The 27,367-nt window shown below is 35.9% G+C and overlaps 2 protein-coding genes across 5 annotated transcripts; one reads left to right on the forward strand and one right to left on the reverse strand.

Moving 5' to 3' along the window:
* Nucleotides 1-356: 356 nt before the first annotated feature.
* Nucleotides 357-25,520, reverse strand: LOC123322843 (probable E3 ubiquitin-protein ligase RNF144A-A). 3 transcript variants are annotated; one of them, XM_044910888.1, is made up of 7 exons: nt 25,294-25,520; nt 24,451-24,492; nt 23,602-23,867; nt 7,897-8,468; nt 4,860-5,022; nt 4,436-4,788; nt 357-851 (listed from the first exon to the last, which is right to left on the reverse strand). In XM_044910888.1, exons 3-7 carry the CDS (start codon nt 23,819-23,821, stop codon nt 603-605), a joined length of 1,557 nt encoding a protein of 518 aa, XP_044766823.1. In that variant the 5' UTR covers nt 23,822-23,867; nt 24,451-24,492; nt 25,294-25,520; the 3' UTR covers nt 357-602. The 3 variants fall into 3 exon arrangements, with proteins under 3 accessions (XP_044766823.1, XP_044766824.1, XP_044766825.1); XM_044910889.1 differs by lacking the exon at nt 25,294-25,520 and adding an exon at nt 24,655-24,770; XM_044910890.1 differs by lacking the exons at nt 23,602-23,867; nt 24,451-24,492; nt 25,294-25,520 and adding an exon at nt 14,479-14,632.
* Nucleotides 25,521-25,761: 241 nt separating this feature from the next.
* On the forward strand, nt 25,762-27,367 carry LOC123311515 (mitochondrial carrier homolog 2-like). Of its 2 annotated transcripts, none has more exons than XM_044895551.1 (6): nt 25,762-26,001; nt 26,087-26,171; nt 26,229-26,394; nt 26,488-26,616; nt 26,672-26,858; nt 27,036-27,367. In XM_044895551.1, exons 1-6 carry the CDS (start codon nt 25,903-25,905, stop codon nt 27,282-27,284), a joined length of 915 nt encoding a protein of 304 aa, XP_044751486.1. In that variant the 5' UTR covers nt 25,762-25,902; the 3' UTR covers nt 27,285-27,367. The 2 variants fall into 2 exon arrangements, with proteins under 2 accessions (XP_044751486.1, XP_044751478.1); XM_044895543.1 differs by having other exon boundaries at nt 25,763-26,001; nt 26,485-26,616.

A 27,367-nucleotide genomic window follows, 5' to 3' on the forward strand; every position in this document is an offset into this window, starting at 1 on the left:
GGTTCCCAGTATTACCAACATATCTTTCGGACAAATATTTTGACGTTAATTTGACATCCTCGAATGGCTTCAACACATGTTCCATCTTGTAGATATAGAATTATAGGAAAATAACATTACCTGTTTCATAACCCATTGTGTTCAGCTAATCGATAGACAAATCCAGAAGAAATTTCACCTTATTTGTTCAGTAGCTATGGATAATTCGGTCTCTTGCAGTTGACCAATCAACCACGAAGAATCAATTTTTGCGATTCAAAATCTGAAATCAAACACCCTTGCGTTCACTCAAGGATCAAACCTTCCTCTGGTTCTTCAATCCACTAATAAATTTTGACGATAATAACAAAACACACTTCGAACAATTATACACTTCAAAAGTGTTTTTATTATTTTTATGTGTTATAATTTAACATAGTGCTCAATAAAAAGACATTTGAATTGCAGTCCCATAGTTAATATATACATAATTCAAACACGAAACAGGTAATCCATTAATAAATATCGTAATAATTTCTCACCAACGTCTTTGACGACCTTGACTTCATCTAACAAAATATTTTATTCATAATTCTCAACAATATTCATAAGCTCCTATCATCTCAAAGTCTTTCAGAGGACGACGATTCCTCGTTGTCCATTTTTGTATTTCCTGCATTGCAGACCCGACACTTGCAACATATTATACAAGGAGCAGCCAGAAGCAACAACGGTGAGGCCACTAGTAGCAAAATTCCAAAACCAGCAAATATTCCTATCACCTGAGTCCTATGCCACATAACCGAAGCTCTGGAGTGTCCAAGTTTATTTTTGCAAGGACCTTTGTCATAATGTCGCAGAAGAAAGTCATCCTATAAAAAAAAAATGGAATTAAGCCGTTTTTAGCAACAAATACATACTATCAGTATTCTGTTTGCTTCTGTGAATGGTCACAACCACATAAAACTCAACTGTTAAACACTAAAAGTGGACTCTGAGCATTGAGTTATCGCTAAATACATGGCTCAAAAATTGAAGTGGATAGTCCATTCGAGAATTATTGACATTTAGGGTGCCTATGGAAAATAGTAAATAGGTTGGTAATGGCCCATTCCATCACATTTCGAGTTGCTGATTTCAGAACTGTATTGGCATTAAACTCTGACCTGACCCATAGATCTGTTAGATATATATTTTATGATGTTGTTTATGTTCTTGGTCTAATCAAAGAAATTGAAAAAATCATTGTATTAATTTTGAATGCTGATTCATTTCTGCTGAATTCGAGTATTTCTTTATTCCAGATACTTTTCTAGATTATGTTTATACCGGGTGGCCCACCCTAGACGCGGCGCTGATTTTGAGGGAGTAAATGAAGATATTTTGAAAATCTTTTCTTGTGGTGTGTGTAGGATGTCCCAAAGCACAATCTAAAATTATTGTCATATATACAGGGTGTTCGAAAACAAAGATATAGCCAAAGTTACACTTTTTTAAATGTAACAACCCATATTTGACCTCAAAAATGAAATGGCAAGCTCAAGGTATGATGAGTTTCTTCAGATTACTTTATAGCTCAGAAGCACCCTTTATAAGATAATGGCGAAAAATCGGAAATATGGAATTTTTTTAAATAGCAATCAATGAAGAAACTAGTTACGCCAGCGATACAGACAGAATTTTTTCGAGTAGATAAGTTGGCTACTCCTACATATAAAAGAAAATTTCAACTCTATAATATACAGAGTGATCATAACTAATTCTCAAACATCAACTACAAATAATCGTCGAAAACTTTCTTATTGCAAATGGTATTTTTATATCTCGTTGAACTTAAAAATTAATTTCGAAACTATCTTCATAAAATTTTCCTACATCTGAACCTGATAGCTTCTGAGCAATTTTCGATTTTTAATTCAAAACTAGTAAACCATTTTCGCCATTATCTCGTAAATGGTCTGATATAATGAGGTATAAAATGGTCTGAAGAAAATCATCATAATTTGATCTTGAATTCCATTCTTGAGGTCAAATACGGAGTGTTACATTTAAAAAAGTGTAATTTTGGTCTATATCTTGACCCTGTATATATGACAATAATTTTAAATTTTGCTTTTGCACACCCTACACACACCACAAGAAAAGATTTTCAAAATATCTTTATTTACTCCCTCAAAATGAGCGCCGCGTCTGGGGTGGACCACCGGGTATCTTTTTTAATTCTGTGATGGAAACCACAGAAATTATTATTTTTAGTTGCGTCTGGACTTTCGAGGCCTACTAGGATGTCAATAATTCTTGAATGGACTATACAGGGTGAGTCTTTGATTCGTACAAATATTTTAACAGTAGATTCTTGAGGTCAAAAGGAACACTTTTTTCCTTCACCATCTTTTCCGAATCGGCTTGGTTTAAAAGATATGGGCTGTTGAAAAACCATAAGAAAGTTTTATTTTTAGTTCTATCTCACAAACTGTTTTATCGAATGAATTTCGGAATATAGTTTTTCATTCATTTGATTAATCTTTTTAGAACACAAGATATCACCCATGTCTTCCAGTTTTCTCATTATGACCATTACGTACCATAAAAATACCAAAAATCAAAGAACCCGTTTCTTGAAACTGAGTTGGACACTTATGAAAATTCGAACATTCTGTAAAATAAAAGTATTTTTCGTATTTTCTCGGATAATGAGCCGTTTTCGAGTAATTTAATGATAACAAATTCTAAAGCATCTGTGGAATTTGAAAACTTGGGTATTTTGGCTGAATACAACTCTGTTTAAGAAATCCACAAAAGTGTAGCGTCACAGATTTAGGTAAGTATTCTGACGGTAAGGCCAGGCGCAAATATAAACGCTGTTGAGTGAGGTGACGCAGCGTGAGTTTTTGTAAAACATAGAAAAGAACAAGACCGCGCAAATAAAGCGTGACAGTGACTCGTCCGATAGTACGTGCAGCTAAGATGTCTACAACACTGGTGTGTGCACTTGTCACTTTTTGCAAGCATCAACATTTCAGAAAATCGGGGATATGGGATCAGTTTCGTGGCCGCGCAACCATGTCATTTGCTTCGGTCTATCCTTGTTCTACCAAAGGAAGTCCAATGATACTCTCTCGTTTTATTTTGTTTCTCGTTGATATCGAATATCGATCAACGAGTGCAAAATATGAACTGACCCATTTTGTCAGCTGTTAAGGAATATTTGTGATTTACAGTTTAATTTTCGTTGTAAAAACAAATCTGTCAATATTTCAACACTATCGAATAAGGTTTCGAAGGAGTGTTTACTGTTCTTCTTCAAGATAATTTCCGTTTGACAACTTGAATTCGTTAGGGGGAGTAATTCAATATGATTTTAATAAGACATAGTTGATTGGTCAAATATCCAAAATATTCAGTTGACGGATAGGGAATTTTCAATATATCTACTCAGGAAGAATATTTGAAGAACAGACAAGAATAGATTTATGTATTTCTGATTCTCAATAAATGCTCACAATTCACATTACGTATTTCCAATACAGTTTCTTTGAAATATTGCAGAAGTTGCCAAAAAACTTATATCCGTCCCGAGTGTTCGTTCATCTGATTTGGTTCTGCCTCAAATTCCAACAACACCTAATTCTTAGCTGTAGTTCTTGATTGTCCATACAGAAAACTGAATAACATGTTGAATTAATGAATGTTCTACACCCCTTTCTCGAAACTAATACATTTTCACAGACCAATAATGGCTTAAAAATACAACATATTCGTATGTCGTAGGAAAGTATTCAAATTATTTTCAAATATCAATTGACAATGCTGTCAAATTCTAAACAGCGCTACCTACAGTGGGAAAAACGAAACTGATCCCATATCCCCACGAAATTAAAAACAAAATCGAATCAGTGAATACACCAGAGTTTTAGGCCAGGCGCAAATAGAAACGCATGTTGGTGAGGTGACGCAGGGTGACGCAGCTTTTTCCTGCGCTGCACGTACTATCTGACAAGTCATTGACACGTTTTATTTGCGCAGTCGTCTTTTCTATGTTTTACAAAAACTCACGCTGCGTCACCTCACTAACCTGCGTTTCTATTTGCGCCTGGCCTAAGACATCTTACGTGCAGCGCAGGAAAAAGCTGCGTCACCCTGCGTCACCTCACTAACCTACGTTTCTATTTGCGCCTGGCCTAATTCTGTTTTTCCAGGGGTGGCACAGCTCATTATGAAAACTTGTGTGTGCCATAGATTCAGCTTATTCAACAAGCTGAATCTATGGAAGGAATTTTGTTTCTCCAGTAGTGGCATAGCTCATTATAAAAACTTAAAATGGCGATATATTTTTATCAGGGCCGAATCGGTACAAATGGTATGGGGAAAAAGTGTTTCTTTTTACCTCAAGAATTTACTGTTACATTCAAAGACTCATCCAGTCCATTCAGATATTATTATCAGTCAAACTTACGTCGAGACTCGCGAGGCAATACCAACAAAACACGTGCTTGCACCTCTTGCACATCATCTGAGCACAGCCTTCGTCTTTTTCGATAGGAACATTGCACATGGGGCAGCACTTGATGAGATCCGAATCGAAGGGTATCCCGGGCTCTTCCGCTTTACCCTCCCTGGCCAGCTGTTTGCTGTACTGATCGCACGTCTTCCCCTCGTGCCATTCCAGTTTGCAGTTACTGCAAAAGTTGTTCGTGCAAGTGGGACACAGCACGCTCTGAGGTAGGCAGGGCTGAGACGGACACAAGGAACAGACCGTTTCGCAGCCGGCCCTCGGGCACCAGGTGCGACTCTGGTCCACCTCGATCTCTGCAAGGAGAAGATGAAAACCGGATTTGTCGAATTGAAGGACGGTAACGTTGCCATCGGGCGGTATTTACCTCTGTTCAGCCTGTACTTTTTGTGTTTCTCGAACTGTTCTTCTCCTACAAGTCTTTTAATCTCATCTTGCTGCAGGACCCCCTGCTCGGGACATCGTGCGTCGGGACACGATATGTCGTAGGCCCCTTCAGCTATTTCATATTTGACATAAACTGTCATGCACTGAAAGGAAAATACACATATGAAGCAGAGAATACACTTTTTTCTTGTTTCAACAACAGACCAAAGACAAGTTCACGAAAAATCTATCAATTTTAACAAGAACATCTTAAGTTTAGTGATTTTATTATGGTTTACATAAAAAAGATTGTTTATTTATTTTGAAAATATGAGGTTACGTTAACTGTTAATTTGGTCCACATAAATGGTAACATTTTTGCTATTTGTTAGTTCATAATTGAAACTCCATTTACTTTTATTTCAGCACTCGGTTGGCCATGAAATAATTTTCTCAAGTTTTTGTAACGAGTAAGGTTGGCACTCATGAAATCTCGTTAATGTCATAACGCCGTTGCCACAACTAATATTAAGATGTCTATACTCCATTCACGTTTCTTTTAGCAGTCAGTTGGCCATGAAATAATTTTCTCAAGTTTTTGTAACAGAGTAAGGTTGGCACTCATGAAATGTCGTCAATATCATAACGCCGTTGCCACAACTAATATCAATTTTTATTACGAAAATGCTGAAAGATATTGAAAAAAGAGACAGGGTTTCAGGAAGTGCTATTTAGAATTCAGGTCCGCTCATTCAAATAGTTATACCCTGATATTTTAAAATCCACAAAACGTCAGACGGTAGCGAACATATTCAATGTAAGAGAATTTATATAATGTTTCATTTGAATCTAAACGACTTATATTTCAGCTGAATATTTCCACAGTCAGAAAGATTGTGAATGAAGAAGATGACAAAGATTTTCCTTCTACTGGGAGACCCAAAAAAGTGGTGGCATTTGAGAATTTTATGTTTGAGTGAATTAATGCGAAAAGTTTACTACAGGATTTTCGAAGAATGTCATCGTAGAATAAGTTCCCGAAAATTGATTTTTTTATTTTTCATATTATACCAATGTATTAAGATGAACAGCAACGAATACGCGCCAGTTGTCTCGTTAATTGTTTATTCATGTGAAATTTTTGTTCGAAGGTGAAGTTCATCTTGACTTGAAACTTCCTTTAAATCCTTTTACTTATATTGCTGCAAGATGATTTTTGTTGAAGAATTTAACATTCTTGTAATTATCTGTTAATTCCTTTGAGAGATAACCATTCCCAACCACTGCATAATATGCATTTCATCTTCGGGTTAATGTTTTTGAAATCTACAACTGATGTAACGTATTCAAACTTTAGCCAAAGAAGATAACAAACATTAACTCTCCTCAAGCTAGTGCATATTATGATATTATACTGATCTCTTGTATTTTCCATGCAAATAACTGGATTTGGTATGCCTTCAATCAGTTTGTTAAAACTTCAATTATGTTCGTCACATATTTTCCGAAGAGATTCGACATTGTGATAAAATACGTAATAACAGAAAATTTTACGTAGGACGGACAACATAGCTGATTTAAAAGCCAAAAATGTTTTAACAATCGTTATAACCTCACATTTTCGTACTATACAGAGTGAAATGTGTCAAATTTCCATGGCCAACCGAGTGCTAAAATAAAAGTGAATGGAGTATATCTTGAGATCATTCGTGGACATCAGTCACTTTTATTAATAAGCGCCTACTCAAGTGAGATCGCAGATTGAGACGTCATCTTGACATCTCAAGTAAAATTTATTAAATAGACTGGTGTCTCAAGACGCTACTCAAGACATTCTCACAACTCCAGTTCTGACAATCAATACGGGCCTAAGAAAGGGACCAATCTCATGGGTAGATGGAAAACACGTGCACGCCATCTGTCAATCAGATTGGTCCCTTTCTTAGGTATTAGTCCTAAGTAACTCTGCATAAACTCCCAGTTGCATTAAGGCCAAGTAAGCCCGAGCCTAGGGCGGCCTATCGGACATCCTTGATGATAAAAAGAAATAATTCAAAGTACATATACCGGGTGTCCCAGAGCTTTTAGGCCAGCAAATATCTCAGTTACCTGCGGAAAAAAAATTGAAAAAGATACTTGTCGTAGGAGACCATACGCTCTTTCATGCAGCATAGCAAAATCCACCCCCTGACAAACAACCCCCGAGAAACCACCCCTAACTTTTGTTTTTCAAATGGCACCCCCATGTTTGTTGTGCTTCAACTTACAGTTTTTTTCATTTCTCATTCAATGATGTATCATGGTAGCTAGAATGGCATGCAGAATTATGGAAAATAAAAATACAAATGAAATACGAATTTATACGCTCAGCTGTATTGTTACTGCAACATTATACTAAAGAAAATGTTTTATAACATAAATTATAATAAACAAAAAGTACAGCATTTTATTGACTCTTTTTTTTCAACATCCACTTTTTCTTGTCTCTACAATGTGGACTAATTCGATCAGTCCAATTAACAGTACCCACTAACGAATTCAATTTTATCGAGTGACTATCTTTACAACTACATGTTATGATATATCATTGATTGAGAATTAAAAAGAGCTGTCAGTTGAAGCCAAACAAACATGGGGGTGCCATTTGAAAAACAAAAGTTAGGGGTTGTTTCTCAGGGGGTGGATTTTGCTATGCTGCATGAAAGAGCGTATGGTCTCCTACGACAAGTATTTTTTTAAATTTTTTTTTCCGCAGGTAACTGAGATATCTGCTGGCCTAAAAGCTCTGGGATACCCGGTATAGAGTGAGTGAAAATTATTCGAGTAAATTCAACATTCTACATCCCCAAGAGCCTAGGGAGGCCAAGGCTGCAAATCAGCCACTGTAGGCTCCCCATTAGGTATTAGTTCTTAGAGAGGCTGTATCATGCGATAACCAAAGGTAATAAATATAATGAGATTATAAATATCCTCCATAATCTTCGGCAATGACATATAAGACCTGTTGCGCACTCTCCGCGGAATTTCCCGGAACTCACCTCTAAACAAAAAGAGCAATTGCACTGTTTAATCTTATAAACTTCTTTGGAAGGCACCTCGGCGAGACACAATTTACACAGGAGATTGGGCTCGTCCTTGACGGGCACGAATCCGGCACAGGAATTGAGTGAATACTTCGACGAGGAGGCGAGCGTGAGCAGGCTCGAGCACCGCGAGCACAGCCTCGGGTTCGAACCGTCCGAGGTGATCCTCAGTCTGTTGACGGGTTGCAGGGGCTCGACGCTGCTCGTCGACGACGAGGACTTGAGCACGCCCGTGAGGGCGAGCACCGTGTCGCATTTGCGCAGATTCGCCAAACTCCTGCACTGTTTTATTATCTGCCCCTTGGGCTGGTCGTCGCGTTTCACCAGGGGCAGCGAGGTTTCGATCTCACTACAGTTTTTATCTCGTGAGCCGACAAAAGATTTAATACCCGGCATAGCCTTAAAATCGACTTTGCTACAGGACCGACGGCGGGACGGCGAAGGCGAGACATGTGGTAGGGCGATTGATGTCACTAGGCGGCGGCCCTGCTGCTGTTCCAATATTTGGTTGTTATCGGCCACTTTACCTGAAACAAGCGGGGAAATTTGCGGTTAGATTTGTGTCAACGGGAAAATTCAGCTGAAATATAGAATAATTTATGTATCATGTATGTGAATAGTATTTATAACTTGTGGAAAACATAATTGTAGCTCTGGTAGGTTTCTTTGTAGTATATTGTTGTATTTCAGGTGAATTTCACTGTGGCATCATGGTATAAAGTGTTGTTATTCGTTTGTCAAGCTCTTTGTCGGTGTGTATCTGTATATTTTCAATTTCTTGTAGCCCTGAAGAAGCAAATATACAGGGTGGACATTTGAAAACGAAACAGACGAGATTACAGACGAAATAAATTTTTTCGATAGAAATGCTCGGACAGGTCGATTTCTGTTTCGAGGGGGACAACTTAAGATGTAGGTTACGGACGCATAGCGCTTCAACCCTTGCTACTACAACCCTCACCCCCAATTTTTGAATAGGGAAGATGGGGTGAGTGATACCTCATTTGAAAGGTATTTTTATACTGATTTCAGCACAGTAATTGTTTTTTCATTTTATGCATTAGTTCTCGAAATATTCTTAACTAAGTATTTGAGAATGAATTGGTGTTTTCATGGCACTTGTAGTGTTTTTTTGTGAAAAATCGACATTTTGAGCTTCAAAACAACCATGACTGTGGCTTCTTTCCTCCAATCCACTGACATAGTAGTAATGGGCATTACTACCTTAACTACCTTAAGAGTCATAGTTACTTTCTGGGCGTATATCTACGTCAGAATGTTATAGTTGAAAGAATTAAAAGTAACTATGACTCTTAAGGTAGTTAAGGTAGTAATGGGCATAGGACTACCTTAAGAGAGTCATACTTACTAAAAGCCATTCTGACTCTCTTAAGGTAGTCCTATGCCTATTACTACCTTTACTAGGTACCTTAAGAATCATAGTTACTTTTAATTCTTTCAACTAAAACATTCTGACGTAGATATACGCCCAGAAAGTAACTCTATATAGGGGAAATTTTCTGGGACAGCCTGTCAGAATAGTGAAACAAAACGATCATTATACATACTAGATCGTGTCAGATTAAGATATATGTGGATAATTATTACATGTTAAAAAGTATATATCCTCTTAATCTGACAATTTAAGCGTGACGAAAATGTGTGAGGGCGCAAACCTTGAGAAAAAAAAAGTCATGTATACATTCTCCAGCGCGGTGGTTTTTTTCTTATATTCGAGCTAATTATTCAAGATTAACGGAAAAAATATAATCTGGCAGTTTCAGCGAACCGAAACAATAAAAATTCCATAAATGTCACAGAAATCAATTTTTTTAATTATCTCCTCTCCTGGACTTCAAATTGTTTTCGCATTCATTATAAAAGTTGTAGAGCATAACAGTGTCAGCAAATTTTGTCCGAAGCAATTTTTTCTACGTTTGAACGCTTTTGAGATATAGGGCGGTGAATATACACTAGACTGGGTTCTACATTGACCTTGGCCTTTCGCATGTGTGGCTAAGCTCCTCGCCTTTATCGCCCTCTAACTCGAAAACGGTTGAGAGTATGTTAAATGGCTTCAGGCAAAAGATGTATAGAATTTTATTATTTACAATTTTCATAATGAATACAGAAGCGATTAGAGATACATGAAGGGAGATAATTTTAAAAAATCTTCAACACTGAGATTAACCATCTGTATGAAAAATGACAAGCTAGAGTATGTACAAGTAACGATTTTTTCTTGCATTTTCAAAGGACCACTGTGGCCTTGCGAATTGTCATTGTCTTGAGAAGTAGCTTCCTTTGGGTCCAATTAACATATCCTCTAAAAATCTGACACGCTCGAAAAAATATTTTTTTTTAACATTTTCAACTCTTCCGTACGGCCTAGATGAAAACATCAAATACACAATTTTACTGTGTTGGAAGCACCAGTAGTAAGTCTTAGTTCCTCTTAACCACCATAAAGAGTAACATTTTTAATTAAATATATATGTACTGTGAAATCACTCATTGTAAAGTATCCAGGAAATTGGCAATATGGAAAAAATTAAAATTATCCAATGCTGTTGACATTTCCAGGGGCGGCCGAGGTCCCCTTTCGGGACGCTCATGATATTTGCATTGACGTTCCGTCACTGATCCGAGCCAAACTTTTTCACGGATGAATACATTATGTGTAATGATGCGACTCGTTATATTCCACAATCAGAATTACTTCCAAAGTCGGCAACTGTATCATCTAACACTACACCATATTGTGCGCATTAATAACTAGTATTTTGCATAAGGTCAGGTTTTGGGTACTTCCTCCCAATCGAAGGAATTGACCGAATCATCATCATCATCGCGAAAGAACCACTTGGCTCTCATTGTGAATTTCAAAATAGGTAATTTCCTTTTTGCGAACGATTCCTATTCAAATTTTACGTTTTCAAGGTAGCTTGACAGCTCAACTGTGTTGATATGTAACTTTTTCGAATTCTTGCATATTTTTGGGGAGAATATTTCGTTCCCTTCCAAGGAATACTTTCCAACCACAGTGCTAGTTTCTAACTTGGTAGAAAAAATTGTTTTTACGCTATATATACACTTTGCAAAAATTTAGAATATTGAAATTTGCCTGATGCTAATAAAATAGCAGTTTTTGATTGTTTCTGTTGCCCTAAAACGTTATCACAAAGGGGCTGAAATAAACAACCCATATAATATTCAGCATGAGGACTTTTCAAGTTCCTATTTGAAACATTGATTTAAAAAGGCAGACTCCAACTGCAACTTTTTTATGTCTTGACTTTTCATCATAAAATTGTTAGTTTAATCAAAAAAATAAAATACTGCTCAAACTCTTTTCCTATTAATTCACAGAGGTCATCATTTATTAAAAAAAAACAAAGTAAGTTGCTGTCAAATGAAATCATATGACAATAGTTTTATTGTCCTGATTTGCTCTAATTTTCAAAGTGGATAAAAAATGAAAACAATTTTTTTTACCTAATTTCAAAGGGCTGTAACTTGGAGGGGAAAGATGTTGAACAGAAAGTCATATGAAAGACCCCCCTTAATTTTTGCTAATCAATCACCCTTTGAAATCTTTCGCATCTATTCAGAAACACCCTGTATGTGAATCTATGGCACTGACGATAATTCGAATTGTGTACTGCTGTTTATGTTCTTAATTTAATCGTACAAGTTGTATCAATCTTGAATGCTCATCAATTTGCTCTGAATTTCAATATTTCTTCTTTTTTTATACTATCTTAGGTTATATTTATACAAGGTGTTCTACAAGCAGTATGACAAACTTTGACAGATGGCAGCTGTGCGTATTCTGAACATTCCTTTCCTATTCCCGATTCGTTTTTGTTTAGAAGATACAAGCATTTGAAAAATCATATTGCTATGTTCAAATCATAATAATAAATGGAAATTTTGAGACTATAAAAATTGTAAAAATGTCCACCTTCGGCTTGAATTCGAGCTTCTCATTGACGAACTAAAAATGCCGTTATACACTCGGCGAATCAGATTTGGGTCGTTTCGTATTTGGTTCGCTGCATCTTGAATTCTTACAAGTAATTGTTGATGAGATTGGATTTCAACATGATAAACCAGCTGCTTCTTATGTCCCCACAAATAAAAATCTAAGGGATTTAGATCAGGCGAACGAGGTGGCCATGTATTGGTCCTCCTTCTGCTCCAAAAAATTTGTATGCAAATCTGCATTCGAACGATCATTTATAATATGTACCTTAGACTCAATATCGACAAAACCAAAATCCTGGTAAGTCCCCCAGAAAGCCTTCAAACACATATCAGCCTGGAGAATGAAACCCTAGAACAGGTCGAGCAGTTCAAATACTTGGGAAGCTGCATAAATACTAGGGCTAACCTAGCCACGGAAATACACAACCATATCAATTCAGCATCACAGGCATTCTGGAAGCTAAAGGTCAGAGTGTTTCAAAATCACGACCTCAATCTGAAGACCAAGATAGCTGTTTACAAGGCAGTGGTCCTCCCAACGCTTCTTTACGGAAGCGAAAGCTGGACGCCCTACAGGCGACATATTAAACAGCTTGAACAAACGCAACAACGTCATCTAAGACAGATAATGCACATCAGATGGTTCCACAAAGTTTCGAATGCAGAAGTCTCGCAGCGCGCGAGTTGTACAACAATTGAGACTCAAGTAACGAGGGCCCGACTCAGATGGAGCGGCCACATTCTGAGGATGCAAGACACAAGACTCCCCAAAATAGCTCTATATGGCGAATTCACTGAGGGAGCCCGGAAACCAGGAGGCCAGTACAAGCGGTTTAAGGATACACTACATCAATCCCTAAAATCAGTTAATGCCAATCATAACTGGGAACAACTAGCATTCGACAGGTCACAGTGGAGGTCTTTGGTACACAGTTATAATGGAGACTCGAGAAGGATACAGCGGCGGCCAGATCTGGTTGGTGACTATCCATGCCCGGAGTGTGGTAAGATATGTAGGTCACGGTTGGGACTCTACAGTCACAGGAGTGCACACAGTCGCAATTAGCCCTGAAAAATTATAAGTCTGTTCGCACCTTTTTTTTCTTTTTTTTTCCTTTCTTTTTCTTTTCTTTTTGTTTTTTTTTCCTTTTTTCGTCTTTTTGTAGATTCATTCCCGGCAACGGGATACAGCAATGATGATGATGATGACAAACTTTGACAGATGGTGCTTATTCTGAACATTTTTTTTCCTCTGAACATATATCCGATTCGTTTTTGTTTAGAAGATATAAGCATTTGAAAAATCATATTTCTATGTTCAAATCATAATAATAAATGGAAATTTTGAAAGTACTTGAATGCAAGCTTTTATTGACGAACTAAAGATGCCGTTACTCGGCGGATCAGATTTTGGTCGTTTCGTATTTGGTACGCTGCATCTTGTCTTTGTCTATCAAGTAATTGTTGATGAGATTGGATTTCAACATGATAAACAAGCTGCTTCTTATGTCCCCCCCAGGCGAGCGAGGTGGCCATGTATTGGTCCTCCTTCTGCTCCAAAAAATTTGTATACACATATGCATTAGAACGATCATTTATAATGGAGGGCCATTACGGATATTCTATTTCTGCTCAAAATCTTATACAGTGTCCTGAATTATTGTTTAAAATAGGTATAAATGTCCCAACAAGAAATTTAAGAACTATTGAACTTTTCCACATTCCGTTCCTGCGGACGAATTCTTCCCAGATTGATATTTTTGTTATAAAATCTACAGCCGCAAAACGTATTTTGAAGGAGAATTTTCTTGGATGATTCATGTTTGTCCGAATATATATATTTTTTTCTTTTTGTCTTGTTACATATAAAAATTAAGTTCTAGTCTAATATTGCATCGAAGCTGTATTTTCTTTATATTAATTAGTGGATACCTTATATGGGGTTCACCCCTTTTGGATCTCAATTGTGCAGAGATAAATAAATAAAATATCGAATCATTTTTTAAAATCCCACCCCATACGTTTACCCTGAAACGTCTTTGTCTAATGCTATATGGATTCTGCAATGCCCATGCATGTTCATTATGGTTATTTTTGATACCATCCTTATTGAAACAAGTGTCGAATGAATAATTAAAAAAAAACGATATTTTCTGTCGGCCTACTAGATCAAAACATGAAAAAAAAATTCAAATGCGTGTAACTCCTAAACGAAAACGAGCTACGTTCATAGGAAAAAAAAATGTTCAAAAGAAGCACAGCTACCTTCTGTCAAAGTTTGTCATAGAGCTTGTAGAACACCCTGTATATTCCAGTTCCGCGATTGAAACTATAGAAATTATTGAGGATATTTTACTTTCGATGTTGGGATTTTTTATTTTCACATTTTTGCAATGAAGTGCACGCCGAATTCTATTTCATAACTCCTTTCCCTGCTCGCAGACTTTAAGTACAAGGCCTAGGTCCTGCAAAATACTGAATATTCAAACATCCAATTGAAGTTTTCGCTCCAAAACTCTGAAAGTGAAATTTTTTATTCAATCGACTTACAGTAATCGCGTCCTTTCATCGAAAAACACGTGAAGGATCGATCGTCGACTCTCGAACGACTCGGGATCGACGTCAGACACTAACGTTCGAATTTTCTCTTCGACAAATCCACCGGTAACCTCCAAGGACGTGAAAATTCACCCAGAGAGTCGATCCGTCCGAATCGTTAACCGAACACGTATGTATGTATGATCGTTTCGAATGCAGATCGCGATTTGTTCAATTACCGGAAGCGGTTGACTAATCAAAAACAGCAGGGACTAATAATGTTGGAATCGCAACGATATTTCGCTTTTCCCCCGATTGCGTTCGATACACAAAGGAAATCGGTGCGATATCGTTTATCGAGAAACGTGTCGAACGTTGGGATTGCCCAAATTGTTGGCGTACATGTGGCTTGGCCGCATCGTGATTATCAATCGAATGCTAATTGAAAATATCTCCTCGATGAAATGTTCACGTGAAAGTTCTGGAGCTCCTAGAGCACCACGAAGCATTGTTTACGTTTTTTTAACCTTTTTTTTTATATAATAAAAGCTATATAGGGTGTCCAAAAGTAGGTGGCCTATAGACGTTCAAGGACAAAGGATTATTGGATTGTTCAGAAAATTTCGTATCTAGGGTTTAAGCTTCTGATCTGTCTGACGAAAATCAAAGATTATAGAAAAGAAAGATAGTGAACGAAGCGACTGAAGTGATGCGAGCGCCATCTGTGCCTCAAATGTGTTTCTAAGACCCTTAGACTGGTTTAAATATTAATTCGAGGGCCATTTGCAGAAACATATGGAATTTGGTAAGATTTCAGATGGCCCTTTTGAATGTTTTCTCTTACAGCCTTTTGTTTATCTAGCTCGTTCTAGTTTCTGGTTATTGAAATTTCTTGCCAAAATGCCAGGTGAAAACCTCAAAATATCGTTCGAAAATTAATACATGGTAAAGAACTGTGGATCAAATAAAATGGATTTACTGAAATTAAGTTTTTTACTTTACTAAGGAAAATGGAAATGTAAGTATTAGAGAACTGGTAACATGTGACTCGATCATTCATTGATTTTTATTCTCTCTCAGTACTCCGAAGTAGATGAAATTTTCAGGGCGTAAAGGCCTGCAAACACAACTGACTACACCATGTGCAGTGAACATTTTACTGGAAGTCAATTGAGAACTGTTCATCCACGTAAATTGTTGCATGCAGGAAGCATCCCTTGCATGAAGGGCCCATTTATGTCCATTCAATGATTCTCAATTGCTACTACCTCAATATATTCAGAAACGCAAAGGTTTTATTGATTTCGATTTAGGAATCGAGTGAACGTCAAATTTTTGTTTGGAAAGTCAAAGTTTTATGAAACCTGCTGTGAGTGTTTTATTAATTCATTAATCAATTTGTATATTGAAAGAAGAAAGAAGAAGAAAGATAGTGAACGAAGCGACCAAAGTGATGCGAGCGCCATATGTGCTTCAAATGTGTTTCTAAGACCCTTAGACTGGTTTAAATATTAATTCGAGGGCCATTTGCAGAAACATATGGAATTTGGTAAGATTTCAGATGGCCCTTTTGAATGTTTTGATTCTCTTACAACCTTTTGTTTATCTAGCTCGTTCTAGTTTCTGGTTATTGAAATTTCTTGCCAAATTGCCAGGTGAAAACCTCAAAATATCGTTCGAAAATTAATACATGGTAAAGAACTGTGGATCAAATAAAATGGATTCACTGAAATTAAGTTTTTTACTTTACTAAGGAAACTGGAAATGTGAGTATTAGAACTGGTAACATGTGACTCGATCATTCATTGATTTTTATTCTCTCTCAGTACTCCGAAGTAGATGAAATTTTCAGGGCGTAAAGGCCTGCAAACACAACTGACTACACCATGTGCAGTGAACATTTTACTGGAAGTCAATTGAGAACTGTTCATCCACGTAAATTGTTGCATGCAGGAAGCATCCCTTGCATGAAGGGCCCATTTATGGAAAATTATGACCTTTATACGTCCATTCAAAGATTCTCAATTGCTACTACCTCAATATATTCAGAAATGCAAAGGTTTTATTGATTTCGATTTGGGAATCGAGTGAATGTCAAATTGTTGTTTGGAAAGTCAAAGTTTTATGAAACCTGCTGTGAGTGTTTTATTAATTAATTAATCAATTTGTATATTGTATCATGAAGAGACCATATCATCATAATCATAAAGAAACTGTACTGACGGGCTAACATACGGGTCTTGTATTATACCTCTGCAAGGTTATTTTGGATTGTTGTTCTGAAAATTCTGGAACTAATATGTAAAGAAATTCTTGAAATGCTATAATGGTATATTGAATATTGGATCATATTAATTTGATATAAATTGTACAAATTCAACTGAGTTTATTAATTCAAAAGAACCTATTGCACAGAAATGAGTAACACCTTTGACGTATAGCAGATCACCATATACTTTCGTGTCCTAGTCAAAGCTCTACTTGTTGTCCTTAATTTTGAATATTTGTAGCTTTTTTATAAATTGCAAATAAGAACATAGCACATCCGACAGCGCATCTTATTGATATCAATTGATTCCAAACAATGTTCAGATGAAAACTAACATCTTGGTCACAAAACAAAACCATACTTTCGTTTTGACGCTCAGGATGTTTGTTTTCTGGTCTCAACAAAGTCGATGTTGGAATTCAATACGAAGAAAAGAATTCGAATTTCGCGCCCTTCAATTATAAAACAGTAAACTGTTATGAAACAGTTTTTCTGTATTGACAGAACGTTTGCAGCGCCATCTCATTGTCAAATGTGTTTTCAAAGACCAAAATGTAGTTAGTTTTTAGTACTAGATATATGAAGGCGTTTTCTATCTTTCTAATCTATAATCTTCGACTGAAATATTTTCAATGTTGCGACGTTGCCTTTTATACGAAATATACTACAAACTTCGTTATTTCAAATGGGACACCCTGCTTATTTATTATATGGCTTTATTCGCTTCTCTATCCACATCTGAGTATTTTAGTCTAGTACTTCCCTATATCTGTTCCTGATGCTTTCGGAGATATTAACAGTTTTCCAAAGAGAATTGCCAAAAACAATGAAATATGCATAGAAAAGATATTTCATATTTTGGGAAGCCGAAATTTTGAGAATAGGTCACTGAGATCCTGAGGATGAGTTTCGTGTAGAGAAAAATTGTTTTGTGATACACAGTTCTTCGTTTTTTTCCTCGATAAATAAGTAAATAGCAAAAAGTGGATTCCACTATATTTTTAATCTGACATTTTCAGAAAAAATCTAACTATGTTCTAAACGAAAACCTCATGGTTTAGGAAAACTCAAATTTCTATGAAAGTGAGAGTTTGCTGAATGCCTTGCCAATTTCATCTAACGAATACAATTCCTTGTATGAATGAAAAAAATACCTTCAGTTTAGTTTCCAATGATTTTATAATCTCACATAATCAAACAGAAGATTCAAATGCTATCTGTCTTTCGTTGTTTCGTAGAATGATAAAAAGAACCAGTTTTCTCGAAGAATATATTTGTGAAAAAATGGCTTGTCTGGTTTTTTGTCGAATAGTGTATCTCTAGCTGAATTAAAAACATGTTGTTCCAGTTTTTTTCACGATTACAAGAAATGAGAAAAAGTTCCGTTCATTTTTGATTTATCATTTATCCAACGTCACATCCTCCATTCAGGAGAGCAGCTCGTTAGCGACACGCAACCACCAGTTTTCAGCCAGAATAAAATATCAATAATAAGACTGAAAGAAATGAATGACGAGCTGCGTTCGTGACGACGCGCCCCACAATTTCCTCTATTTTCGATCGTTGGAACCGAACCGAGGAAAGTGGGATCAAACCGCGCAATTTCAGGAATCCCGAGGTTTATTGTTTCAAAGTTAAAATTGAATATCGCATGAATTTCACGCATCCGCGTAGAGACGAACGGAGAGGGCTCAAAATACGCGATTATAATACACTGCTCAAAAAATGAAGTGGATATAGTTGGGAGAAAACTTATTCTTTTTGCCCTTGAATCAAATTTAAAGTATTGCTGTACAGGCTGGGCAAAATTGGTGATACCTTTTCAACCCAACGAGATAGAGGAGATAGAGATAGAGGAAAATGCATGGTACATTACGGTCGTCATTTTCCGAGAAACTCTAATAATGCCAGTCAGTTGTGGTTTAGGCTACCAATAATAATTGACTGATTGTGTAATTACATATTTTTTATGTGGTCACTCCCATACTTGAATGATTCATTCATTTTCCAATGAGAAATGAGAGGAACTCTCATTGGGGGGGTGGGCAAAATTGGTGATACCTGAACTACAACATTTTCACCCAACGAGGTAGAGGAAAATGCATGGCATATTGCAGTCGTCTTTTTTTGATAAACTAATAATGCTATCAACTGCATTCCTCTATCTTCTTTTGTTTTCGAGTTATAAGCCAAAATTTGAATTTCGACTTTGGTCATTATCTCCCTTTCTGTTTGTGCTAGGATGTTGAAATGAAAACATTATAGACACTTTTTTTATAGCAATCCAGTGGCGTACTATGATTTTTTCCTACAGGTTTATTTGCTGAGCTATAACATAAAGATGTGTATTTTCTTATAGAAACAGTAGTTTGAAATGGCTTAGAAAGACTGAGGGCGATGTATTCTTTCAAAGTCATTTCAAACTACTGTTTTCACACAACTTTATGTTATAGCTGAACAAATAAACTTGTAGAAAAAAAATCATAGTGCGCCACAGAATTGCTATCAAAAAAGTTTCGAATGCAGAAGTCTTGCAACGCGCGAGTTGTACAACAATTGAGACTCATGTAACTAGGGCCTGACTAAGGTGGAGCGGCCACATTCTGAGCATGCAAGACACAAGACTTCCCAAAATAGCTCTGTATGGCGAATTGGCAGAGGGAGCCCGGAAACCAGGAGGCCAGTATAAGCGGTTAAGGATACACTACATCAATCCCTAAAATCAGTTAATGCCAATCATAACTGGGAACAACTAGCCTTAGACAGGTCACAGTGGAGATCTATGGTGCACAGTTACAATGGAGACTCGAGAAGAATTCAGCGGCGGCCAGATCTGGTTTGTGACTATCCTTGCCCGGAGTGTGGAAGGATCTGTAGGTCACGGTTGGGTCTCTTCAGTCACAGGAGGGCACACAGTCGCAATTAGCCCCAAGAAATTGGGGCTTGTTCTGTTTTGTCTTTTTGTAGATAAATTCCCAGTAACGGGAAACAGCAATGAATGAATCAATCAATCAAAAAAGTCTGTATAATGTTTTCATTACAACATCCTAGCACAAACAGAAACGGAGATAATGACCAAAGTTGAAATCGCCCAAATTTCAATTTTGGCCTATAACTCGAAAACAAAAGAAGATAGTGAAATGCAGTTGATGGCATAAGACGACCGTAAAGTGGTATTCATTTTACTTTATCTCGTTGGGTTGAAAAAGTTGTAGTTCGGGTATCACCAATTTTGCCCATCCTGTACGTACCATTTGTGGAAGCGTATGCATTTAGAAGCCTTCTAATTTGGTTAAACGAAGGTCTAAGTAAACAAGTTGCTAACAAATCGTCTTACGTCCAGTTTCATAATCAAATTTGAAGCCACTTTAAGTTTAAAGCTTCCTTTACTGTCATTTTTAATACGGCTGAAGAAAGCTTTAAAATTGAAGGGAAAGTCCATTAAAATTCGATGCTCCATCAAAAGTTAATCCTCCATTTATCCCTTCAAAAATGACAGTTTTGAATTTTGATGGGGCATCAAATCTTAATCGACTTTCCTGCAACCGGCCCTTATATTTTCCTTTATAAAGGATCAGTCTCTGACTCGTACGAATGTTTCAACAGTAGACTCTTGAGGTCAAAAGAAACACTTTTTTCCCTTACTATTTTTTCAGAATCGGCTCGGTTTAAAAGATACAGACTGTTGAAAAACCATTAAAACTGTTCTATCTCACAAACGGTTCTATCGAATGAAATGAATTTCGGAATATGGTTTTTCATTTATTCGACTAGTCTTTTTCGAACACAAGATATCATCCACGTCTTCCAGTTTTCTCATTATGACCATCACGTACCATGAAAATACCAAAAATACAAAGAACCCAACTCTGAAACTAAGTTCGAAGCTACCTCATGAATATTCAAACGCTTTGTAAAATTTAAGTATTCTTCATATTTTCTCGTTTAATGCGCCGTTTTCGAGTAATTTGATGTTCAAAAATAAAAAAGTATCTATGAAATTTGAAAAATTGGGTACTTTGGCTGAACACAACTCTGTTCAAAAGATCCACAGATGTGTAGTGTCACAGATTCAGCTTGTTATTCTGAAGGTTATTTTGTTTTTCCAGGGGTGGCACAGCTCATTATGAAAACTTAAAATGGCTATATCTTTTTATCAGGGCCGAATAGGAAAAAATGGAATAGGAAAAAAGTGTTTCTTTTGTCCTCAAGAATATAATGTAAAAATATTTGTACGAGTCAAAGACTCACCCTGCATGTAAATTATCCACTTCAATTTTTGAGCAGCGTGAATAATGTTCTCCTTCTCGAAGCCAGCCCGTGAACTATGTATACGTGATATATCGATCCCTGCAATTTCCTGGAATAAAAATGACTCACGAGATCGATTCAAATGCGGCGTTTTATTAATTGAAGCCGTACTCAGTCCGTTTTCATAATCGGATAATATCAATTATGATAATTAAGAGTGAGAAGAGAAAGGAAGAGCAATATAAGTAGACGGTTATGGTTAACCGCAAGAACGTGCAGTGCAAAACGTCCTCAAATACTGGCGATAAGACGATTAAGCCTTTACTTTGTTGGCTGTAAAAGCCTTCAATTTCTTATTTATACAGCCAAATTAGGAAACATTCTACGAGATAGTATATATCATTCAAGGAGCTTATTATGATGGCTATTTTTCATGCGAATTACGTTTATAAAACGAGACGAATTAAATCGAGTGTAGTAAATCAACCGAGTGAATAATGGCCATAATATGCGAGTAGAATACTTTACTTTATTTAATACATTTTCAATATAAACTGTATATTCATTTCAATATCTCAATACTACGGAAACTTTTCGATATCTCTATGTTCAGAGCCTCTTTCTGTGATTCTGACCATGAAGTTATATAGACCAGTGAATAATTGCTCATAAAAGAACTGACGCTTTTGTCAGCTTGTTATCTCATAATCAGGTATTGAACTTGTTCAAAGCTGCTTGATCCCGAATCAGAATCACATGAAAACTATAATATAATTCAATTAAAAAGGGTTATACAGGGAGTCTTCAACTCGTACAAATATTTTAAAAGTAGATTCTTGAGTTCTTGAGAAACACTTTGTTCCTACGCTATTTTTTCCGATTCGGCCCTGATAAAAAAATCTAGCCTTAAGTTTCCATAATTAGCTATGCCACCCGTGGAGAAATAAAATTCCCTTCAGAATAATAATAATAATAAGTTAAATCTATGACACTGCAAAATAGAGTTGCATTCAGCCAATGTACCCAATTTTTCGAATTTCACAGATATTTTTTCATTTTTGAATATAAAATTACTCGAAAACGGCGCATTACAGGAGAAAATATGAAGAATACTTTTACAAAACGTTCGAATATTCATTTAATAGCGTCCAACTTAGTTTCAAGAGTTGGGTTCTTTGAATTTTTGGTATTTTTATAGTACGTAATGATCATAATGAGAAAACTGGAAAACGTGGGTAATCTTGTGTTCGAAAAAGATTCATCAAATAAATGAAAAACTATATTCCGAAATTCATGTCCTTCGATAATACCGTTTGTGAGATTGAAGTAAAAATAACATTTTTATATGGTTTTTCAAGAGCCTGTATCTTTTAAACCGAGCCGATTCGGAAAAAATGGTAAAGAAAATAAGTGTTTCTTTTGACCTCAAGAATACACTGTTGATATATTTGTACGAGTCAAAGACTCACTCTGTATAGGGTTTTCATAAACGATCGTTACATAAATGATTTTCACGGTTTTTCAAAAAGAATTGAGAATACAATTATCAGAAAACTGTTCGAAATTCCTTGATATTTGAAAACGGAGCGGCAGAGTATAATGCAAAGTCCACTGGTGTGAAATAAATATGTTTTTTCATGTTTCCTCTTGTCGTCAAACTAAGCATACAAAGTATTTTCAGAGTGAGTCTTTTGGTTCGATACAAAATACAACACATCAAAATAAATCAAAACACTTATCATTAAAAATCGCCACTTAAAAAATATTCAAGATGGCGGAGTCATCAACCCCTCAAGTTCGATTTTATTGAATATCAAGTACGGGACTGTGGAATGCGACACCATCCACGAAAAAATGAAACAGATACAATAATTATATCAAAAATGCAGCTTATTCCCAGAAAAGTGATTTCAGACCTCTGTTTACCGGACTAAGATGCCTGAATCATCATTGTTTATAACGGTTAAGTACATTCGAGACTATCTGAATTTTGGGGGTCATAAAAAAATGGGTTATCGTGGGACGTAAGATAAAAAAATGGTATTGAAAGTAGGACACTGCATCAAAAGTGCTTCGTGATGAAGTGCCATTATTGCTACCGCATTTTCATCCCATTTTTACTTTGGACAAGACTGTGCCACTGTGCGGACAACTTTAAACAAAAAGACTTCGAAAAAATATGGTCAATAAGTGAGACGAACTTCCTTGGCTTACTCGAATTTGTACCAAATTTCTTCGAATTACTTCCAGTAAATGTCAGGAAAAAAGGTACACACCGGATAGGTGATGTTTTCTTCAATCTACATATCTCACACGGTGAAGTTTGAAAAGCTTATGGTGTTTGACTATTAAATTTTTACATTTTCATGGAGAGAATTCGTCATGGAGTAAGCTATGGACTATTGAAAGTTGACGTTTGAAATTTCGAATACTAAACGTCAAATTTTATTATTCCATAGCCTACTCCACGCTCGTTGGACATTTGCGGAATTTCACAACCCTGCGCGTCAATGGAAAACGATTCGACAAATCGAGAAAAAAGGTACAAAAAAATTAAAGACCGCGAGAATTGCTCTGGAATAAAATGCTTTGTTCGGATAACTTCAAAAATGTACCTTTTTTGCAGATGAATTCTTGCTTTGTGCCGACTATTTCGCCAAGTTCTGTGAGGGTTCCGTACCCGAAAGACCAGGAATAGATGGCCCTTCTTCGTTCCTTCTTGTTGATCGGAGGATCTGGCCAGACGGCGCTCAAACAAACGCGCTGTCTTCCTAAACTTCGTCTCAAGGGCAAAGATGTACTATCTCCTGTGATGGAATAATTTGAAAAGGTCATGGCTGCTCTGGACGCTGTCCAGTATTCGCATCACATTTATGAACACCTGGAAAACCATAGAATTTGTAGCTATACACAAAAAAGAACATTGAAAAAGTTCTCTGGAGACCCAGCAACAATGGAATGCCCATAGACATATAGACTCTATGTCTATGATAGGAGTGCCAAAGGAAACGCAGCTAACACTGTTTTACGCCGAAAAATCTACTCAAAACGCTCGAAATTGCAGAAACTTCATCATTATTTTCTATATCATCGAATATTTAACTTGTAACTGAATATTTCAAAGCTGAGCGATATTTGAAAAGAATTCAAGTTAAAAAAACAGATGTAATAGATAGATTTTCCACTCAAGACGTTGAAAGACTTACGGAAATTCTTGAAAACTGGATATGTTGTATAGTTCTGGGAGAAACCCAGCTGGTTATGGACAAAAACCGAGACAAAAACACTTTGAAATAAGTTGAATTTTAGTTGATTTGAAATACATATTGAACAATAAATTATATATAAAATTCTAAATAATCTCAAATGTGTAGGAAGTTTTCGAAAAAACTTAAGAAAACAAGAGGGAGATGAAAAATTAAAAAAATATTATGTTACGAAAATGAATGAAAAAAAATACATACCATCTCGAGGCTGGTGTGCATCGTCAAATAAATATAAAAAATCTAGAAAGAAAAATAGAAATAATAAGTGAAAACTTAGAAATAGCACAATAGCCAATTGATTGAAAATAACAAAATTAAAGCCAAGAATGAAACATGACTTGTTTGAAATACTAATGCGACGAAATTAACCAGATAAACAATATATTTTCCTCAGCATATTACCTTTTCGGTCAAAAGAACAAATTTTATCAGCTCTGGCAATAAATTCGAAAAAAAGTTTTCAAATAAGCGATATTTCGCTGGTGATATAACAAGACAACAATACAACTACTGAAAACTGAATAAAGTGAAAAACAAAATAAACTTCCATGACTGATTTCTTTGTCAAAACAACACATCTAGATAACCATTATCACAACGTGATGGTTTTATTATCTTCCAAACCAGATAGGTACGTGTGGAATATTTTCATTAGCATTGATTTTCAACTGAGTTAATAAGCTTTATAATATGCATGGGTACTTAGAGCTGGAATAATGGTTTTGCCGTTACCATTATCTGGCTATGTCAAGGACAAAACGAAGATCCTCAAAAATATTCCAGATCGGCTAAAATTTCAGTATTCCGAGTTCAAGTAGAATGTAACCTAAAGGAGTTTATGCATAATTCAAACACATTAATTTTGGAAATATTCCGCACAGATGAAAACATAAATTTGAAGACTGCTACCTCAAACATTACGTCTAATTGACAAAAACTAGGGTTATTACGATAGGAGAATTAGAAGCTAGATTATATTTCATTACATAAAACCAAAACGCACTTCGAATATTCACAACAAAAAAAAAACATTTTACTTACAAGTATTATTTGTCAGTGCTTTGTCAATCCACTACTGGATTATTGCCACGTTACACATTACCGATAAAAATCACTTTCTTATTTCTGAAGAAGACATCCCAACACAAACTTTACATTTAGCAAAATCGACTAAACAATTACTAGGGAGCAGAAAATTCTCCGAAAAATTACATTTCTTCCTGATTCACACGACTGACTTTCGTATTTTTCTGTCAGATTTGACAGCTATTGTTTCCATAGAAGTACCATAGAGAGCTGCATAACCTAAAAAACTAAGAATTTTCAAAATTTGATTCAGTTTGAAAATTCTTATTTGTATTAAATTTTCGTATTGCATTATGGACATTTTCTCAATTCGATTCAATCAAAATATACTCAAGACCCGATTGAAATTTTTAAGAATTGATAAACTTGATTATTCTCATAAGAAGAAGACTTGACATCGGTAATTAATTAAAGGTTAGAATTAAAAATCAAAAAGTTGACAGTTTTTTACCAACTCCCGTTTCTAATGAAAGTAAAGAGTAATGAGCCGATTTAAAGAAGGAAATATTTAAATAAATTATAGCAACCTTTGGCTTGTCAGTGGACTTTTCTTAACATTAAAATATGACAGAACAACATGAAAATAAATGGTCCACTTATGGATTCAGAATCCTCATAAACACCGTATCTCATCCTTTTGAATATGCTAAAGTTCTCATACAGGTTAGATTTAGTAACTTGCCTTGCCGATAATCGGTCAAATTGGTTTCTGAAAACCTGAAAATCTCAAATTCAATTTTCGTTTTAGATTGGATATGAACCTATTCCACCTAGACCATCCACAACATTTTTTGGAAAGCCAGCTCTTAAATTACCTAATATATTTCAGTATGGTGAGCATAAATCATATCTAAGTTAATATTATTTGGTCTCATGTTTCCCTTTTTTAGTGAAACATATTAAGACAGTCGATGGGTTTACCGGGTGTTATAGAGGATTAGAATCAAAAGCTTGTGGTAGTATATTGAGTGCACTTGCTACTCAAAAAGTAACTGAGTATTTGGAAATTAATAGGGTTGAAGATGATGAGGAAGAGATGGATGTTGAGTTATTGAGGTAGATATATTGGGCTGTAGATTATTTAATTAGTCATCGATAGTTTGTTTATCCTTTACCGTATAAGCTCTTCTTATATCTAATTTTTAGAAGAAAAAGGTTCATTCGCAGCACAAGAAATGATATTGTTACTAGAGCAACTGCCATCATAGTAAGTCAGCCATTTCATGTTATAACAGTAAGAATAATGGCGCAATTCATTGGTAGAGAGGTGAAATACCAGTAAGTGATTGAATAAGATGATTTGTGATGTTAATAAAAAATTCATGCTTTTCAGAGGTTTGTTTGGATCTATAGGAGAAATTTATCGACAGAATGGATTACTTGGATTTTTCAGTGGTTTAGTTCCCAGACTTCTTGGGGATATACTAACCGTGCTGATTGCTAATACTTTAACTTATGTTATCAATACATATATTGTTGAAGAAAAAGAATTACAGGTTTATACTTCTGCAACCATGATGGTAAATTCATCTTTCTTTATTACGAAAACATTATACAGGGTGTCCCACTACAAGTGCCCATGTATTTATGCAAAATTTCAAACATCTTATATATATATTTCTGTGTGGACTTCTAATGGGGACATCCCTGTGTAACTTTTAGAACTGTTTGCATTGATAAAACTAATTTTTTTTCAGTTTATTGCAACTGCAGTTACTTATCCATTCCAAGTAGTTTCTAATTGTATGGCTGTAACTAAATCAGGACTTATGGCTGGATCACCACCATTGATGCCTCACTACGGTACATGGGTTAACTGTTGGACAGACTTATCCAATCGCAACCAACTGAAGAGGGGCTCCAGCTTACTTGTCAGGTACTATGTCGGACCGCAATTTTCAATTGATAGTAAAGTGATGCCAAAGATGTCCAGTTTGAAATATTAAAGCATTTTGTCGTTTTTATTTTCGTGTTCTGTTAACTGTAATAAATTCCCATCGGCTGTATTTAATAAATTTGTTGTTATTCA

Source organism: Coccinella septempunctata, chromosome 1, assembly GCF_907165205.1.
Source record: "Coccinella septempunctata chromosome 1, icCocSept1.1, whole genome shotgun sequence".
Classification (NCBI taxonomy): Eukaryota; Metazoa; Arthropoda; class Insecta; order Coleoptera; family Coccinellidae; genus Coccinella; species Coccinella septempunctata.

Excerpts from the sequence above, each read along its gene's own strand:
- LOC123311515 (XM_044895543.1), top strand. The coding sequence starts at position 25,903 with ATGACAGAACAACATGAAAATAAATGGTCCACTTATGGATTCAGAATC. Across the intron at positions 26,395-26,484 it reads ATGGATGTTGAGTTATTGAG|AAGAAAAAGGTTCATTCGCA; the intron begins GTAGATATATTG and ends TCTAATTTTTAG. Across the intron at positions 26,617-26,671 it reads GGTAGAGAGGTGAAATACCA|AGGTTTGTTTGGATCTATAG; the intron begins GTAAGTGATTGA and ends CATGCTTTTCAG.
- LOC123322843 (XM_044910888.1), bottom strand. The coding sequence starts at position 23,821 with ATGACCTTTTCAAATTATTCCATCACAGGAGATAGTACATCTTTGCCC. Across the intron at positions 8,469-23,601 it reads AGAATTCATCTGCAAAAAAG|GTAAAGTGGCCGATAACAAC; the intron begins GTACATTTTTGA and ends CGCTTGTTTCAG. Across the intron at positions 5,023-7,896 it reads ATTGCTCTTTTTGTTTAGAG|TGCATGACAGTTTATGTCAA; the intron begins GTGAGTTCCGGG and ends TTTTCCTTTCAG.